Source organism: Diaphorina citri, unplaced genomic scaffold (genome assembly GCF_000475195.1).
Source record: "Diaphorina citri unplaced genomic scaffold, Diaci psyllid genome assembly version 1.1 scaffold3109, whole genome shotgun sequence".
Taxonomy (NCBI): domain Eukaryota; kingdom Metazoa; phylum Arthropoda; class Insecta; order Hemiptera; family Psyllidae; genus Diaphorina; species Diaphorina citri.
Window position 1 is genome coordinate 4447 of NW_007380520.1, and position 18475 is coordinate 22921.

Here is an 18475-nt window from a genome sequence, read left to right on the forward strand (position 1 = left end):
AATGCTCCCCTATGTACATATGTGGCCCGCGAAGTACATCCCAATGTAGCATGTGGCCCGCATACACATGGAAGTTGGAAACCTCTGACCTAGGTATTAGCTACCTCATCCATCTTACCTAAGGAATAACAGTCAACCCGAGGTGCTGAGCTAATCCCTTTTTACTTTTCAATTTAATTATTTTTATTTATTTATCTGTAAAAACAAGCACATAGGTACAATAGGCACTAGGACATGGGAAGAAGTCCAGATAATTTTTCTAGTCCTCCAAAGGCTTTTTTAAAACCCGAATCCTTCCAACACCAAAACTTTCTCGCGGACACCCCGGGCGGGAACCTGCGATCTAGAGCTTACAAGGCAGACGCGCTATCCTCCAAACTATATTAACTATAGGCTGGCAGTGACACTAGTGTTGCTCTGACCATTGGTCCTCAGTTAATAAAGTCAAGAATCTAGATTCTATAGTGTGTCCAGATCAATGTGACAGCAAAAAAATAGGCATTGTTGCCAAACATGTCACATGTGCAATGGTAGAGAATCTCTATGTTGAGATAGGTGCTGCGGTTGGCGGTATTTTGACCGCTTTTGGACGGATTTCGACCGTTTTTTGGCGGTTTTCAGCTAAAGCGTGCCCGCCTGCCCCTTTTCTTCCTTTAATTCTTGGAATACCGGAAAGGGATTTGTTGCTTTTTAAAAGGAATTTCCATTGTGTTAAGCAATTAAGCATACATGCTTGTCACAAATGTCGTTCCCTGCTTAATGCACTACGCTAAATTTTATGACTTGACTTGGACTTGAACCACCAACCTCCAGATCCGAAGTCCACCGCGCTAACCACTGCACCACTGAGATTGGTCTTGTTAGGTATGTGGGAGAATTGCCCTCTTATCATTGTAGCTAATGCTTTACCTATTTATTCATTGAACATGACATCATTTTGCGGCTTCGATCCCCTGCCAAAGAGAAACTTTTCCTGAAGAGATAACGTTTGTTTTCGTAACGACTGACTTTTTCTTATCCAGTTCTCCTTCTAGGGTAAGTGTACCATTTATTCGCCCACCTAAAAAACGTACCATTTATTGGCCCACCTGCCCACATTTATTTTTCTAATTTTACCTACCTACTTCTTTTTTCTAAAGGCTTTCTAAACCTGGTCCAAGATGCAATCTTCCAAATAAAAATCGGATTTTTTTACATGTTTTTTTTTCTTTATGTGGGACCGGGAAAAGAAAATAACACAAGATTGCTCGGGAATATTCAGCAGCACTAACCACGTGCAACGTTGCCAAAACCAAATGTCAGCCCAATGCAATCACCCTAGTTAGGGCTGATTGAGAGACTAACGAAAAACGCCGGCTTCGTCTGAACACGGGAAAAGGCGAAGAAGAAGGAGTATATGGCCTTTGTGTAGGTACAAACTATACAAACACATGTACCCAACAACACCCAGGGTCCCCTAGATACAGCCCTGATTATAGACATGTTACAATGCAAGATACAAGCCTCGTTTTGAAGTCTGAAAGTCACCTTTTGAGAAGTGATAGGTCCCTGACTAGTACGGGCGAAACGTGGTTAGTGCACGTGATCGTTAACCAGGGAAAAATGTCACCTCTAAAAAGTAAAAGTGTAATATCTCAAGTAGGTTTGTGATTTCTCTACGTCAAAAGTTTTTATTATCATTATCACTACTTGAATGAAATGGGTTCCTTTACCCCAGCAATAGTTATGTGCTGAGGTCATCAAAAGGTACCTACTTCTTATTTCTAAAGGCTTTCTAAACCTGGTCCAAGATGCGATCTTCCAAATAAAAATCGGATTTTTCTTTATGTGGGACCGGGAAAAAAAATAGCACACGATTGCTCGGGAATATTCAGCAGCACTAACCACGTGCAACGTTGCCAAAACCAAATGTCAGCCCAATGCAATCACCCTAAGTTAGGGCTGATTGAGAGACTAACGAAAAACGCCGGCCCCGTCTGAGCACGGGAAAAGGCGAAGAAGAAGGAGTATATGGCCTTTGTGTAGGTACAAACTATAAAAACACATGTACCCAACAACACTATACACATGTACTCAATAATCCCGGGACCATTGCCAATGGTCAGTCAACTATTAATCATAATGCAGTCGAACCTGGATAAAGAGGACTCGGATAAAGAGTAAAACTGGATAAAGAGGAAAAAAATCGTGGTCCCATCATTTTTGACCCAAAAACCTGGTTAAACAGCAAAATCGAGCCTCTATAAAGAGCAATGATTTTTTCCGGAAAAATCACGTGTTTGCAAGAAAGAAGAAATAAGAAAGGCATGATTCATTGATGGCCTCTCTGCACTTTTTTGAGGCTTTCAAGGTTGAGTGTTTCCAATTTAGCCCTGACCACAGTCGAATGGAGATTTTGTCGATTCGCCAACAACACTATACACATGTACTCAATAATCCCGGGACCATTGTCAATGGTCAGTCAACTAGGGTAAGTGTACCATTTATTGGCCCACCTGTACCATACGCCACATAAGTCTGAACTGGACAAACTTTTTCAAGATCCAATTTCATCAAAAGAAAGGAACACATAAAATACCTAAATTTCTAGGAACCTAACTACATATACAAATTTACCTTTTTTTTCGAATTAGGCGCTTTAACACTTTTAGGAAGGTCGTTTGCGCCGGAAATTTGCCCATTTACCTAATTTATTCAAGCCCGAAACCAGCTAAGTACCTACTCAATATATCGAACAATTTTTGATATTTTGTGTCCAATAGCTACTCATCCTACTTCTAATACAAACTTACCAATATGGTGTGTCAGGGTGCTTGTAGTCATCAAAACAAGAATTAGAAAAATAAATGTGGGCAGGTGGGCCAATAAATGGTACGTTTTTTAGGTGGGCGAATAAATGGCACACTTACCCTACGCACAAACGCACATCAGACTTTCCCTTTTATTTGGTGTTCTTCAGGAGCCAACGCGGACGCTGTGGATAAATATCTATCCGACATATCGAGGTGTAACAGGAAACACAGGATGATTTAACAGGCAACCTCCGTGGCCGAGTGGGTATCACACTAGCATGCCCGCCGGAGGTCCCAGGTTCAATTCCCGGCGGGGTCGAAGTTTCTTCGGCTCTGTTCGGGGTGCACTCAGCCTCGTGAGGACAATGGAGTAGCTACTTCAATCGTGTAGCGACCAGTGGCGGCATTACCAGTGTAAAAAGATTATTGAAACATGGAAATTGATTGCAAAGGAGGCGCTTAGTAATGCTGTGATAACCACAAAAGTTGTGAAAAAGCTCTGCTTTGACACAGAGAGAGCGAAGCTTGTACGATAGCGCGCCTTCGAACCGAAGTTTCTTCGGCTCTGTGCTGGGAGTTCGGGGTGCACTCAGCCTCGTGAGGACAATGAAGTAGCTGCTTTAATCGTGTAGCGACCAGTGGCGGCATTACCAGTGTAAAAAGATTATTGAAATATAGAAACTGATTGCAAAGGAGGCGCCTAGTAATGCTGTGATAACCACAAAAGTTGTGAAAAAGCTCTGCTTTGACACAGAGAGAGCGAAGCTTGGACGATAGCGCGCCTTCGAAGCGTTGAGGGTTCGATGCCCACCCAGCGCGAACTTTATCCTAACAGATAAGATTCGTTCTCGGAATGGTTGACTTTCTTCTATCCTGTCCTTCTCTCTTCGATTTCGGGATGTTCAAACTGGTAAACAGGGCCGGATTACCCATAAGGCAGAATGGCAGACTGCCACGGGCCCCGCGCTTTTGGGGGCCCCACGCTTTGAGGACTTACACTAGATATTATGGGTTTTTTCTAAAAAAAAAGAATGTTGCATGATATTTTGCATGTAAGATAACGGCAAAATACATTTTAATAACAAAACTAGTCCGTAGGTAATGATTGATACAAATGAATTAGGTAGGTATAGAAGTGTTTTCTAGTAGGGAGGGGGGTAGGTCCTGGGGGATTACCAATAGTACTCGCGGGTACTTTAGAACTTGTCTAAGGTCGAGGCCGCTCAGTAGAGCTATTAAATCGATCGATTTTTATCGAGAATAAGAGTTTCTTCTACAGATGAGATTACGAGTTTCTTCTACAGAGATTACGAGTTTCTTCTACAGAGATTACGAGTTGGTATCTACATAAATAGATACCAGACAGTCTAGTTATCTTGGAGAAAAGCGTGCCTGCCTGAGAGAAGTGATAGGTCCCTAGTACGGGCGAAACGTGGTTACTGCACGTGATCGTTGACCAGGGAAAAATGTCACCTCTAAAAAGTAAAAGTGCAATATCTCAAAACAGTAGATTTGTGATTTCTCTACGTCAAAAGTGTTTAGTATCATTATCACTACTTGAATGAAATGGGTTCCTTTACCCCAGTAATAGTTATGTGATGAGGTCATCAAAAGGTACCTACATCTTATTTCTAAAGGCTTTCTAAACCTGGTCCAAGACACAATCTTCCAAATAAAAATCGGATTTTTCTTTATGTGGGACCGGGAAAAGAAAATAACACACGATTGCTCGGGAATATTCAGCAGCACTAACCACGTGTAACATTGCCAAAACCAAATGTCAGCCCAATGCAATCACCCTAGTTAGGGCTGATTGAGAGACTAACGAAAAACGCCGGTCTCGTCTGAACACGGGAAAAGGCGAAGAAGAAGGAGTATATGGCCTTTGTGTAGGTACAAACTATACAAACACATGTACCCAACAACACTCGGCTTTATTATTATTACGTAAATTACTGAGAGTTTTGTCTCAGTTTAGCGTAGGGTATGCCTGCCTGTAGCCTGTAGACACCTACCCTACCAACAAGAACTTAGTAGGGACCCTTTCGTCATCGGCTTTATCATTATTACGTAAATTACTGAGAGTTTTGTCTCAGTTTAGCGTAGGGTATGCCTGCCTGTAGCCTGTAGACACCTACCCTACCAACAAGGTATCTCAATGGGTTAAAACTCGGAAATTAATGTAAATAACTTCGCGAATATACAAACTCAAAAACATCTTTATGTTTTGAAGAAATTGAGGGATAGTTTTTCTAGAAAAAAGAAGATGAAACAGTTTTTTAAGGGCTTTTTGCCTGTCAAAATGCTCATAACTCAAAAAATACCCTCTTTTGTAAAATCATTATTAGGTGTTCAAATATTAATGTATTAGTATCCTAGGTGCCTACATGCATTAGCAACCTTTACTCCTTATAGTCAGTGGTACGGCGCGGTGGGGTGATAGCACATTAGTACACCCGTTCCCAAAGGATCACCGAAGTAAAGCAACGCTCTGTGAGGTTGGTAAGCGGATGGGTAACCATCTGGCATTCGCGGGTCGCTGGCTTTTCCTGGCCCCACTTTGGGTGTGCGGTTGAGGAAGCGGTTAGTTTGTCTGTCCTTTTTCCTCTCTTCCTTCTCTAGACTTCTTCATATCATTCTCTTTTTACCTCCTTCTCTCTCCACCTCGCTCTTCTCTCTCTCACACACACTCACCCTTTCTCTCTCGCTTTAAGTAAGTCTTTCAAAGACTACCAAAGATTATTAACACACTATAGTGATTATCATCACTATCTCGGTATCTCGGTCTTCCTCTTGGTCTCATACCTTCCACTTTCATCTCGTACATTTTCTTTGGTAGTCTCACAGATGGAGAGTTTAGAGAGAATGAGAAAAGGAAGACTTAGGTGGTATGGACATATGAAAAGAACGAGCAGAGTACCTAACACCCATATTTATGAACAAAGTGCTGGCTCTTAAGTTCGTGCTAAGCATAGTCTCAAGGCATTTTTGATTGGTCAATTTTGACTTGAGACTGATCTAAGACGATCATTCTTGTTCATAAATACGAGTGTAAGTCTTTCATTACCAAAGTACCTAACACCCATATTTATGAACAAAGTGCTGGCTCTTAAGTTCGTGCTAAGCATAGTCTCAAGGCATTTGATTGGTCAATTTTGAAACATCCTCATAGGGCACACCAGGAGGGAATCTTTCCCCTATAATCTGTTCGATCCATTGTTGAGCTTCCGCCTCTTCGTATGGGTCTCTCTTACCGGCAACCTGTGAAATGAGAGATTGTAGCAGAGTGAAAGATGACTGATTGAAAATTTCTCTAAAAGTGTTGGCATAATGAAATTTTTTAGTCTTAGAGCCCGTCCCCACTTGTCATTCGGAAGAAAATCGTGTCGTGTGTTAGTGGGAACACTCTCATTTAAATTACGTTGCCGGGGGGGGGGAATCGAGTGAAACTCACGACGGGCTGTGGGAACGGGCTCTCTTAGTAGACAGTCGATTCTTCCTCCTCCTCCTCCTCTTCTTCTTCTTCTCCTCCTCCACCTCCTCCTCCTCCTCCTCACCTTTTCCCGTGTTCAGACGGAATCGGCGTTTTTCGTCAGCCTTCAATCAGCTCTAGGGTGACCAACTTAGAAATAGGGTTCTGAGTTGGTCCTTCCTAACGAAGGTTTGTATTTCAGAGGTCGGGGTTCGATTTGTTGGAACTTTTACCTCAGTTCGTTCACTACCTATCTCCACAAGAACTCGTATCAGTTTTCCTACAAGATATTTCACGGTCAAAGCTATATTTTTTCACTGCATTCCCAATGGAATTTCAACAGCGCCCTTATAACCAATCAGCGGAGTGACGTGTTGTGGAAATGAACTACGTGTTTCCACTCACACACTTCATTTGAACGGGCGCCAAATGTAAAACCAGTGACATCTCGCTATTATTTACGTTGAAATTCTATTTTTAATGGAACAGAATCATAACAAGTCGTCGAAAAAGCGTCGAAAATGATATTTTTATCTCGGAAAATGAAAGAAGAAATAAGAAAGGCATGATTCATTGGCCTCTCTGCACTTTTTTGAGGCTTTCAAGGTTGAGTGTTTCCAATTTAGCCCTGACCACAGTCGAATGGAGATTTCGTCGATTCGGTGAAATTGAGTAACTACAGGGCCAGTCTAGTTAGCTTGGAGGGTAGCTCGTCTGCCTTGTAAGCGCTTGGTCGCGGATTCGATTCTTACCTTAGACGCTTTTCTTTTGGAATCAGGCCTTAGGCCCATCCCATTTTCAACTGGCGTCAATCCTTAGGTCAAACGTTTTCCGGTTCCGACAAATAGGTAATTTACGTTTTCCGGATAGGTAGGTACCTACATTTATTAATCGGATTTAAGGCTCGAAATTGTCTACAACTACAAATTTACATCATTGAAATTTTACCTGGTAAATACCCAAGTACCTACACATAAAATACCTAAATATCTAGGAACCTAACTATACAAAAAATTTACCTTTTTTTCGAATTAGGCGCTTTAACACTTTTTTTTTGGTAAGGCGCTTTAACTCTACTTGTTAAGTAGGTCGTTCGCGCTTTAACACTTTTAGAAAGGTCGTTTGCGCCGGAAATTTACCCATTTAATTTATTCAAGCCCGAAACCAGCTAAGTACCTACTCAATTCTATCGAACAATTTTTGATATTTTGTGTCCAATAGCTACTTTAGGTTCTACTCATCCTACTTCTAATACAAACTTACCAATATGGTGTGTCAGGGTGATACCTAAGATCCAGTTTTTGTTCATTTAGCCCATATTTGGTAAGTCAAATTACTAATAGTACTCGCGGGTACTTTAGAACTTGTCTAAGGTCGAGGTCGCTCAGTAGAAATAAAAAGTAAGAAAGTACAAAATGAAATAGTGTAAGAAGTAGGAAGTAGTAGAGCGGTTTCGGATTTAGCGAATTCGGATTATTCATCGGATTTAAAGCTCGAAATTGTCTACAACTACGAATTTACATCATTGAAATTTTCCCTGGTAAATACCCAAGAACACATAAAATACCTAAATATCTAGGAACCTAACTACATATACAAATTTACCTTTTTTTTCGAATTAGACGCTTTAACACTTTTAGGAAGGTCGTTTGCGCCGGAAATTTACCCATTATTATTTATTCAAGCCCGAAACCAGCTAAGTACCTACTTAATATATCGAACAATTTTTGATATTTTGTGTCCAATAGCTACTCATCCTACTTCTAATACAAACTTACCAATATGGTGTGTCAGGGTGATACCTAAGATCCAGTTTTCGTTCATTTAGCCCATATTTGGTAAGTCAAATTACTAATAGTACTCGCGGGTACTTTAGAACTTGTCTAAGGTCGAGGTCGCTCAGTAGAGCTATTAAATCGATCGATTTTTATCGAGAATAAGTTTCTGAGAATGAGTTTCTTCTACAGAGATTACGAGTTGGTATCTACATAAATAGATACCAGACAGTCTAGTTATCTTGGAGAAAAGCGTGCCTGCCTGCCCCTTCTCTTCCTTTAATTCTTGGAATACCGGAAAGGGATTTGTTGCTTTTTAAAAGGAATTTTCATTGTGTTAAGCATAGATGCTTGTCACAAATGTCGTTCCCCACTTAATATATACTACGCTAAATTTTATGACTTGACTTGGACTCGAACCACCAATCTCCAGATCCGAAGTCCACCCCGCTAACCACTGCACCACTGAGATTGGTCTTGTTAGGTATGTGGGAGAATTGCCCACTTATCATTGTAGCTAATGCTTTATTTATTCATTGAACATAACATCATTTTGCGGCTTCGATTCCCTGCCAAGGAGAAACTTTTCCTAAAGTGATAACGTTTAGTTCAATATGTTCATTTAATGTTTATCAATTTGACAAAAAATTGTAAAACACAAGTTTAGTCTTGATAATATCTTAAAACTACATAGGAAAGTAATAGGTAAAAGTAAGAAAACAGATTTGTTTTCGTACAGTTTGTTTTCGTAACTGGAATGGTTGACTTTCTTCTATCCTGTCCTTCTCTCTTCGATTTCGGGATGTTCAAACTGGTAAAACTTCCTTTGTTACAGCTGAGAAATAAAATAAATCTGAAGACGTGGGCTCAAACTAACTTCTATTTAATGCATAGTAAAAAAACAACACAATAAATACATAAATATAATAAATAAATAAATAAACAAAGCTTGGTAGGTAAGTAGGTACGATACAGCTACTCGTAATTAGTAAAGAAAACAGTACATACCTAAGTAGGTAGGTAGGTACATTTACGACAAAATCGTAAAAAAAGGACCAAGTAGGTATCTAGATTGTAGGTAGGTAAACGGTGTAGGTATTGTGACTAAGTATGAAAATGTGTAGGTAGTAGATAACTGACAAGTGATTAACCTGACCAGTGTAGGTAACTATTTAGTACAGAAGGAGAAAGCGAAAGGGGGAAAGTACGCAACATCACAGTAAAATACATAAAGGCAATTTCGCTTACATTGTAAAAACTGTTTTTAGACCTTTTCGGCCTTTGTACTGATGGTATGTATATCTCGCATTTGTACGATAATATTTAGTACACATGTTGTTTAACAATTGTACGGTATTTGCCCATATTATGTTGTCCACCCTTTGAACGATATTATGTGTAGGTACCATATATTGTCCGACGTTTGTACTGTAAAGTGTATAAACGGTAATACTATTAAATTTGTATGTGGTAGGCATTTCTGTAGGTTTCTTTAAATAAATATCATTGTCCATTATCATTGTCCATTATTTAATATTTACAATCTTTTGCTAAGCTTAAATAAGATTTATAGAATGAAATTGAAACTAGATAAATATTATAAATGAACTCCCCACATCCGTGGCACACAAGCTCTGCTTATACGGATGGGTATACCATTTATAAAAAAATGTATGTTCTGAGTTTTTTTATCGATCAAAAATAAATGGAAACTTAGAAGGAGAAAAAGAAAAGGGGAAAGTACCTACGCCAACATCACAGTAAAATACATAAAGGCAATTTCGCTTACATTGTAAAAACTGTTTTTATACCTTTTCGGCCTTTATACTGATGGTATGTATATCTCGCATTTGTACGATAATATTTAGTACACATATTGGTTAACAATTGTACGGTATTTGCCCATATTATGTTGTCCACCCTTCGAACGATATTATGTGTAGGTACACAAACATGCTGTCCGACGTTTGTACTGTAAAGTGTATAAACGGTAATACTGTTAAATTTGTATGTGGTAGGTATTTCTGGAGGTTTCTCTAAATAAATATCATTGTCCATTATCAAACCGCGGCACTCATTTCACTTCATCCGGCCTGCATACAGTCCTCATCCGTGTTTATTTTCCCAGGATGATTTTCCTCGTGGCGCCGAAGTTCTGGCCGGATTGGGAGGCCAATTTGTTCGTGCCGGCCAGAAGGAGAAAGAGAAAAGGGGAAAGTACGCAACATCACAGTAAAATACATAAAGGCAATTTCGTTTACATTGTAAAAACTCTTTTTATACCTTTTCGGCCTTTATACTGATGGTATGTATATCTCGCATTTGTACGATAATATTTAGTACACATATTGGTTAACAATTGTACGGTATTTGCTCATATTATGTTGTCCACCCTTTGAACGATATTATGTGTAGGTACACAAACATGTTGTCCGACGTTTGTACTGTAAAGTGTATAAACGGTAATACTATTTGTATGTGGTAGATATTTCTGGAGGTTTCTCTAAATAAATATCATTGTCCATTATCAAACCGCGGCACTCATTTCACTTCATCTGGCCTTTTCATACATTCCTCATCCGTGTTTATTTTCCCAGGATGATTTTCCTCGTGGCGCCGAAGTTCTGGCCGGATTGGGAGGCCAATTTGTTCGTGCCGGCCTGCAGGCCAATCATACCCTCGCCGGCCCTCAGTTGGTCTTCGGTGAAGAAGCGCTTGTTCTCCTCGGACGGCTTGGGGCCCAGGAAGGGACCGCGGAATTCAGGGTGTTTGTAGCACTGGGAATGAAGAAAAGAAATTTTTGGGGAAACTTACAGACACTTGCCAACTTCTTCAAGAGGTTTGATAGAGGGAGCTGTAACTACTAAGGTCTTATGGTCCCGATATTAAAGAAGGTGTGCAGGATAGGAGAAACCTAACCGTTTTCAGAACGAACCTTATCCGTTCATTATTAAATCAGCCCCGGGCGGAAATTGAACCCGCGGCCTAGCGCTTACTATACCAAGCAAGCTAACTAGTAGGCTGCCCAGGCTTCAAATTTAGAACTTTAAACGAGAACTTCCTTTTCAAAGGAAAATGTCAAAGTTCTTGCAGTTTTATAAGATTCTTTTCCAACTTCCAAAAACCGATAGAACATTCATATTTGTGCTTACTTTGTCAACAGTCAAATAAGAGACTAAAATCATTTTAAAAGGGAATTCAGCTAAAAAGAAGTTTTGTTTTTTTTACTCACCGTTCTGCCGAGAGCAAAGATGGTCATTGTGACGGCAGCAATGTTCTTTCTCTCAAACAGATCCACAGTTTGGAACCTATTTCTTTTTTCAATTTCTTAGAATCTACTAAACCGATTTTGACGAAGTTTGGACGGTACCTATTTTGAAGTAATGTTCTGTGATTCTACAGAAGGGACTATTTCTTGCATTTTTTCGCCTCTGATACCCACAGATGACGGACGGAAAATCCAAAATATTGAAGCTTGGCTAAAAAAGTGCGGGATGTACATCCTCATAGGGCACACCAGGAGGGAATCTTTCCCCTATAATCTGTTCGATCCATTGTTGAGCCTCCGCCTCTTCGTATGGGTCTCTCTTACCGGCAACCTGTGAAATGAGAGATTGTAGCACAGTGAAAGATGACTGATTGAAAATTTCCCTGAAAGTGTTGGCATACCTAATGGAACTTTTTGGTCTTAGAGCCCGTCCCCACTTGTCGTTCGGAAGAAAATCGTGTCGTGTGTTAGTGGGAACACTCTCATTTAAATTACATTGCCGGGGGGAAAAAATCGAGTGAAACCACGACGGGCTGTGGGAACGGGCTCTTAGTAGACAGTCGATTCTACTTCCTCCTCTTTTTCTTCTTCTTCTTCTCCTCCTCCTCCTTTTTCTTCTACTTCCTCCTCCTCCTCACCTTTTCCCGTGTTCAGACGGAATCGGCGTTTTTCGTCAGCCTCTCAATCAGCCCTAGGGTGACCAACTTAGAAATAGGGTTCTGAGTTGGTCCTTCCTAACGAAGGTTTGTATTCCAGAGGTCGGGGTTCGATTTGTTGGAACTTTTACCTCAGTTCGTTCACTACCTATCTCCACAAGAACTCATATCAGTTTTCCTACAAGATACCTATTTCACGGTCAAAACCATATTTTTTGACTGCATTCCCAATGGAATTTCAACAGCGCCCTTAATCAGCGGAGTGACGTGTTGTGGAAATGAACTACGTGTTTCCACTCACACACTTCATTTGAACGGGCGCCAAATGTAAAACCAGTGACATCTCGCTATTATTTACGTTGAAATTCTATTTTTAATGGAACAGAATCATAACAAGTCGTCGAAAAAGCGTCGAAAATGATATTTTTATCTCGGAAAATGAAAGAAGAAATAAGAAAGGCATGATTCATTGGCCTCTCTGCACTTTTTTGAGGCTTTCAAGGTTGAGTGTTTCCAATTTAGCCCTGACCACAGTCGAATGGAGATTTTGTCGATTCGGTGAAATTGAGTAACAACAGGGCCAACCTAGTTAGCTTGGAGGGTAGCTCGTCTGCCTTGTAAGCGCTTGGTCGCGGTTTCGATTCTTACCTTAGACGCTTTTTTTGGAATCAGGCCTTAGGCCCATCCCATTTTCAACTGGCGTCAATCCCTAGGTCAAACGTTTTCCGGTTCCGACAAAATAGGTAATTTACGTTTTCCGGATAGGTAGGTACCTACATTTTATTAGAATAGAATAGAATATACCCTGTTTATACTGCCAGAATGAGACTGAAAAGTCCCTTTACTCCCGCAGTCTAAACCTTTCGTCACCGGCTTTATTATTATTACGTAAATTACTGAGAGTTTTGTCTCAGTTTAGCGTAGGGGTATGCCTGCCTGTAGCCTGTAGACACCTACCCTACCAACAAGGTATCTCAATAGGTTAAAACTCGGAAATTAATGTAAATAACTTCGCGAATATACAAACTCAAAAACATCTTTATCTTTTGAAGAAATTGAGGGATAGTTTTTCTAGAAAAAAGAAGATGAAACAGTTTTTTAAGGGCTTTTTGCCTGTCAAAATCCACATAACTCAAAAAATATCCTCTTCTTGTAAAATCATTATTAGGTGTTCAAATATTAATGTAAGTATTAGGAGGTGCCTACTTAATTAAGTATTTAGGAGTTTAGGTTGCTTATTTAGGTTGCTTAAGCAACCTAAACTCCTTATAGTCAGCGGTACGGCGCGGTGATGTGATAGCACATTAAGTACACCCGTTCCAAAAGGATCACCGAAGTAAAGCAACGCTCTGTGAGGTTTGTAAACGGATGATTAACCATCTGGCATTCGCGGGTCGCTGGCTTTTCCTGGTCAAACTGTGGGTGGGCGATATTAATGTGAGGAAGCGGTTAGTTCGTCTGTCCTTTTTCCTCTCTTCCTTCTCTAGACTTCATCATTCTCTTTTTACCTCCTTCTCTCTCCACCTCGCTCTTCTCTCTCTCACACACATCACACACTCGCTCTTTCTCTCGCTTTAAGTAAGTCTTTCAAAGACTACCAAAGATTATAAACACACTAGTGATTACCATCACTATATCGGTATCTCGGTCTTCCTCTTGGTCTCATACCTTCCATTCTCATCTCGTACATTTTCTTTGGTAGTCTCACAGATGGAGAGTTCAGAGGAGAGAATGAGAAAAGGAAGACTTAGGTGGTATGGACATATGAAAAGAATGAGCAGTGAGAGACTACCAAAGTAGGTACCTAACACCCATATTTATGAACAAAGTGCTGGCTCTTAAGTTCGTGCTAAGCATAGTCTCAAGGCATTTGATTGGTCAATTTTGACTTGAGACTGATCTAAGACGATCATTCTTGTTCATAAATACGAGTGTAAGTCTTTCATTCTTTATTATTTGTGGAGTTACAGCTCACTCAATCACTCGTGACTCATTCATACCCCATCACTCCTTCTTCGCTTCAGCACTTCTCGCGACTTCCTAGTCTTCTGAGAATTGGCCGAACGGATTGAATTCCCATGTTTTCAAACGACGCTTTTATTATTATTATTATTTTTTTTTTTTAATGATTATTATATTTTATACCTTTCGTCAATTCGTCTTTGGGACGATAAGACCTCCGCTCTTCCTGTGTAGGTTTGTGTTTATCCCTCAGTACTGTCTTTTACTTCCCTCTTCGACTCATAGCTTTTAGGAGCCCCGTAGGACCTTGTTCTATATCTATAATGTAGTTTTACTGTGAACTACCTATGTATTTAAAAAAAAAAAAAAAAAAAAAAAAAAAAATGGACCGATTGCAATACTTTCTCATTACCTTGTATATTAGGTTCCCTATACGTAAGGGTAATAGAAAGTAAAAAATAATAATAAAAAAAAATAAAGAAGTGAGCCACTTCTATTTTAAAGATTTACCTAATTGGTCGACCTTGAATGGAATGTGTGGAATGCGGAAAATGTGGGACAAGGTCATTAACCCCGACTGGAATGCAAGGTCAAGATGAAGTTTTGCGGGTTGCATACTTTTTTCCCTTCTATTTTTTGTGTAGGTACCTGATCTACCTATTTCTTTTTTCAATTACTTAGGATCTACCAAACCGATTTTGACGAAGTTTGGACGGTACCTATTTTGAAGTAATGTTCTGCGATTCTACAAAAGGGACAATTTCTTGGATTTTTTTTCGCCTCTGATACCCACAGATGACGGACGGAAAATCCAAAATATTGAAGCTTGGCCTGTTTAGTTAACATGGAGGGTTCCGCACCTGCCTTGAGGGTTCCGCACCTGCCTTGAAAGCGCTAGGTTGATTCCCGCCCGGGGCGAATATTATCCCAATCAGTCGATATGATTTTTAAAGAAAAAGCTAGTCTGAAATCACAAATGTTGGTTAGGCACCATAAAAGAGATATTTTTTGTAGAAAACTGGATGGGTTAAGCTGGATAAAGTTTTAAAATTCACCATAAAAAAAAACAATAATAAATAAATAAAAACTGGATGGGTTAAGCTGGATAAAGTTTTAAAATTCACCATAAAAAAAAACAATAATAAATAAATAAAAATAATAAACAAAATAATTAAACAAACTTACTTGCCACAGTGGTCTTCCAGGCATTTTAATTTGGGCGAAAAACTAAATTTAAAATAAATAAATAAAATAAAAATAGCAGAATCGGAACAAACTTTCCGGATCTCTATGAAGTTGAGAAGTTTACTCTTAAATGCAAGAAATCAGACAGTAACTTCAACCACTAATGTCTTGAAGAATATGTTGTTATCTTGGAGAAAATATGTGAGTAAGATACATAGGTATCTGAGTAAAATACATAAGATGAGAAATGTGTGAATAATTCTGAGGCCATTTGCTTCCCTTCCATCACGGTGTCAACCCATTAAGGGTGGGAGTGCGTTTTTGCGGAAAAACATTGATCCCAAAGGTTTATTCGGTTTCGGAGGGTTAAAAAACATTGCTTTCGTTTCAGGAGGAGTTATTGCCAATACCTATTTTGCTCCGGTTTGAGTTAAAAAGAGGTTTGATAGGGGGACAATAACTGCGAAGGTCTTATCGTCCCGAAATCGACGAGAGAAGGAAGACAGGCCAGCCGTTCCGAAAACGAACCTTATCCTTTCAGGATAAAATCCACCCCGGGCGGTTATCGAAGAAGAAATGTAATTAGGTGGAATTTTCGATGGTCAGTTTTTAGTGCCAGAACACGTTTCGAGGTCCCTAGAGCCTAAATCCAAAGTTTCAGCCATTGGTGGTCCGTTTACTCCGAGAATGGTTAGAGTTATAGCTATAGAGACATGAAATTTGGTATCAAGGACTCAAAAGGGGCTTCGAATGAGGAATTTCATTGAAATAGGAGTAAAATTGATCCTTTGTTTTATATCTTAAAGATCCAAGGACTCAAAAGGGGCTTCGAATGAGGAATTTCATTGAAATAGGGGTAACATTGATACTTTGTTTTATATCTTAAAGATCCAAGGACTCAAAAGGGGCTTCGAATGAGGAATTTCATTGAAATAGGAGTAACATTGATACTTTGTTTTATATCTTTAAGACTCACAGTAAAAAGATAAGTGTTTGGATGGAAGAGCTCGTTCAGGAGACCCCTTCAGGAGAAGAATCTTCTTCTTAGATAACTACTTAGAGCCACAAGAAAAATCCATTGAATATTATTGAAAAAAAAGCCAAATAAAAACCATCCCTCGTTTGATAAAACATTACAAAAAATTACAATTCCCTACAAATACAAATTTAATTACTACAAGAATATGAAATTCATGACATCCAACACCACCCCCCTGTTACAAATGACTACAAGTGAAATACATGTTACAAATTTGTTATAAATCTTCAAATAATCGATTTCACATAGGGTTTACGAACCACAGATCATAAAAACCATCCATTTTTTTTTTTTTTTTTTTAAAAAAGATTTTCACTTTCTATTATGAAGTAATGAGAAAGTGTTGCAGTAGTTTTAATCTGTGATACAACTCATACAATCCTTTACTCACCAAGTATTGATCTGAGACTTTTGGCCAGGACACAATTAGGTATTAACTCTTGAATGAAGCAAAACTGATTGGTCGATTTCAAACTTTTTATGACCTAGGCCACAAACGGAGTTTCAACCTTGTACCCTGCAATTACCCAATAAAATCGCTTAACCCAATGAGATTAACTTAAGCCAAGTTTAATCCCTGTGGTGCTGGGTATAAACGTTCTTCCCATCACCCTGTCATCTTACTCTTTCGTTTATGACTGCACTTGTCTTGTATTTCACTACCCTCATGATACCCGTTCATCATAGGTTTAGCCTTGGCGTTCCGTTTGCCCTTGAGAGGTTTTTCGCGTTCGCCAGTCTTATCAGTATACAAACTCAAAAACATCTTTATGTTTTGAAGAAATTGAGGGATAGTTTTTCTAGAAAAAAGAAGATGAAATAGTTTTTTAAGGGCTTTTTGCCTGTCAAAATCCTCAACTCAAAAAAGCACATTAGTTAGCATATTAGTGATAGCACATTAGTACAACCGTTCCAAAAGGATCACCGAAGTAAAGCAACGCTCTGTGAGGTTTGTAAACGGATGGGTAACCATCTGGCATTCGCGGGTCGCTGGCTTTTCCTGGTCAAACTGTGGGTGGGCGATATTAATGTAAGGAAGCGGTTAGTTCGTCTGTCCTTTTTCCTCTCTTCCTTCTCTAGACTTCTTCATCATTCTCTTTTTACCTCCTTCTCTCTACACCTCGCTCTTTTCTCTCACACACTCACCCTTTCTCTCGCTTTAAGTAAGTCTTTCAAAGACTACCAAAGATTATAAACACACTATAGTGATTATCATCACTATATCGGTATCTCGGTCTTCCTCTTGGTCTCATACCTTCAATCTCAATTTCTTTGGTAATACATTTTCTTTGGTAGTCTCACAGATGGAGAATTTAGAGGAGAGAATGAGGAAAGGAAGACTTGGTGGTATGGACATATGAAAAGAATGAGCAGTGAGGGACTACCAAAGTAAAGTCTTTCATTCTTTATTAGGTATTTGTGGAGTTACAACTCACTCAATCACTCGTGACTCATTCATACCCCATCACTCCTTCTTCGCTTCAGCACTTCTCGCCACTTCCTAGTCTTCTGAGAATTGGCCGAACGGATTGAATTCCCATGTTTTCAAACGACGCTTTTATTTTATTTTATTTTTAAATGATTATTATATTTTATACCTAAAGGTTTACAGTCGCTGTATAACTCTAATGTTTTTAGTGACGGAGCTTTCGCCCTTCATTCGGCGATAAGCTACCCGCCAACTCAAATTGGACCTTAGCCAGCCTAGTTAGCTTAGTTGGTAGTGCGTCTGCCTTGTAAGCGCTAGGCCGCGGGTTCGATTCCCGCCCGGGGCGGATTTTATCCTGATGGGATAATGTTCGTTCTCGGAACGGCTGGCTTTCTCCTATCCTGTCTTCCTTCTCTCCTCGATTTCGGGACGATAAGACCATAGCAGTTAAAGTTCCCTCTGTCAAACCTCTTAAAAAAAAAAAAAAAAAAAAAAAAAAAAAAAAAAAAAAAAAAAAACAAAAAAACTTAAAAAAAATAAATAAATAAAAAAAAAGCCTCAGTGGGGCCGGAAAAAAGCCAGCAGCACGCGATTGCCCAGATGGTCACCCATCCGAATACTAACCACACACAATGTGGCTTAACTTTAGTGATCCCTTAAAAATCGGTTCATTCAACCAGCTATCAATACTGACATGAAAGGGCCAAACATTACTCGAGTATTCATTATATCATTATGAACTCTTGCATACATTAAAAACATTATTTGCTCTCTCCATGCATTCTCGTCTGACGAACAAAGAGCCCCAGTTCGACTCCTGTTTTGGGCGCGGAAAAATGATATGCACATCAAGGTGGTTATTTTGGGAACAAAAAGAACATTTTTACTTTCCTTATC

At 39.5% G+C, this 18475-nt stretch overlaps 2 protein-coding genes across 2 annotated transcripts in view; both read right to left on the minus strand.

The window, feature by feature from the left end:
• LOC103519992 (muscle-specific protein 20-like) overlaps positions 1 to 6711 on the minus strand; it is an 8242-nt gene extending 1531 nt beyond the window's left edge. The window contains exons 1-3 of the mRNA XM_026831283.1: positions 6670 to 6711; positions 5932 to 6053; positions 5598 to 5632 (exon numbers count right to left, since the gene is read on the minus strand). Of these exons, the coding sequence (XP_026687084.1) occupies positions 5598 to 5632; positions 5932 to 6053; positions 6670 to 6711 (199 nt within the window). The remainder of the gene's footprint in view (positions 1 to 5597; positions 5633 to 5931; positions 6054 to 6669) is intronic.
• Positions 6712 to 10248: 3537 nt separating this feature from the next.
• On the minus strand, positions 10249 to 15297 carry LOC103519993 (muscle-specific protein 20-like). Its single transcript, XM_026831281.1, is given in 4 exon segments — positions 10249 to 10816; positions 11272 to 11366; positions 11449 to 11638; positions 15111 to 15297. Coding segments are annotated over 4 exon segments (501 nt in total). The 5' UTR covers positions 15135 to 15297; the 3' UTR covers positions 10249 to 10624.
• Positions 15298 to 18475: the final 3178 nt, after the last annotated feature.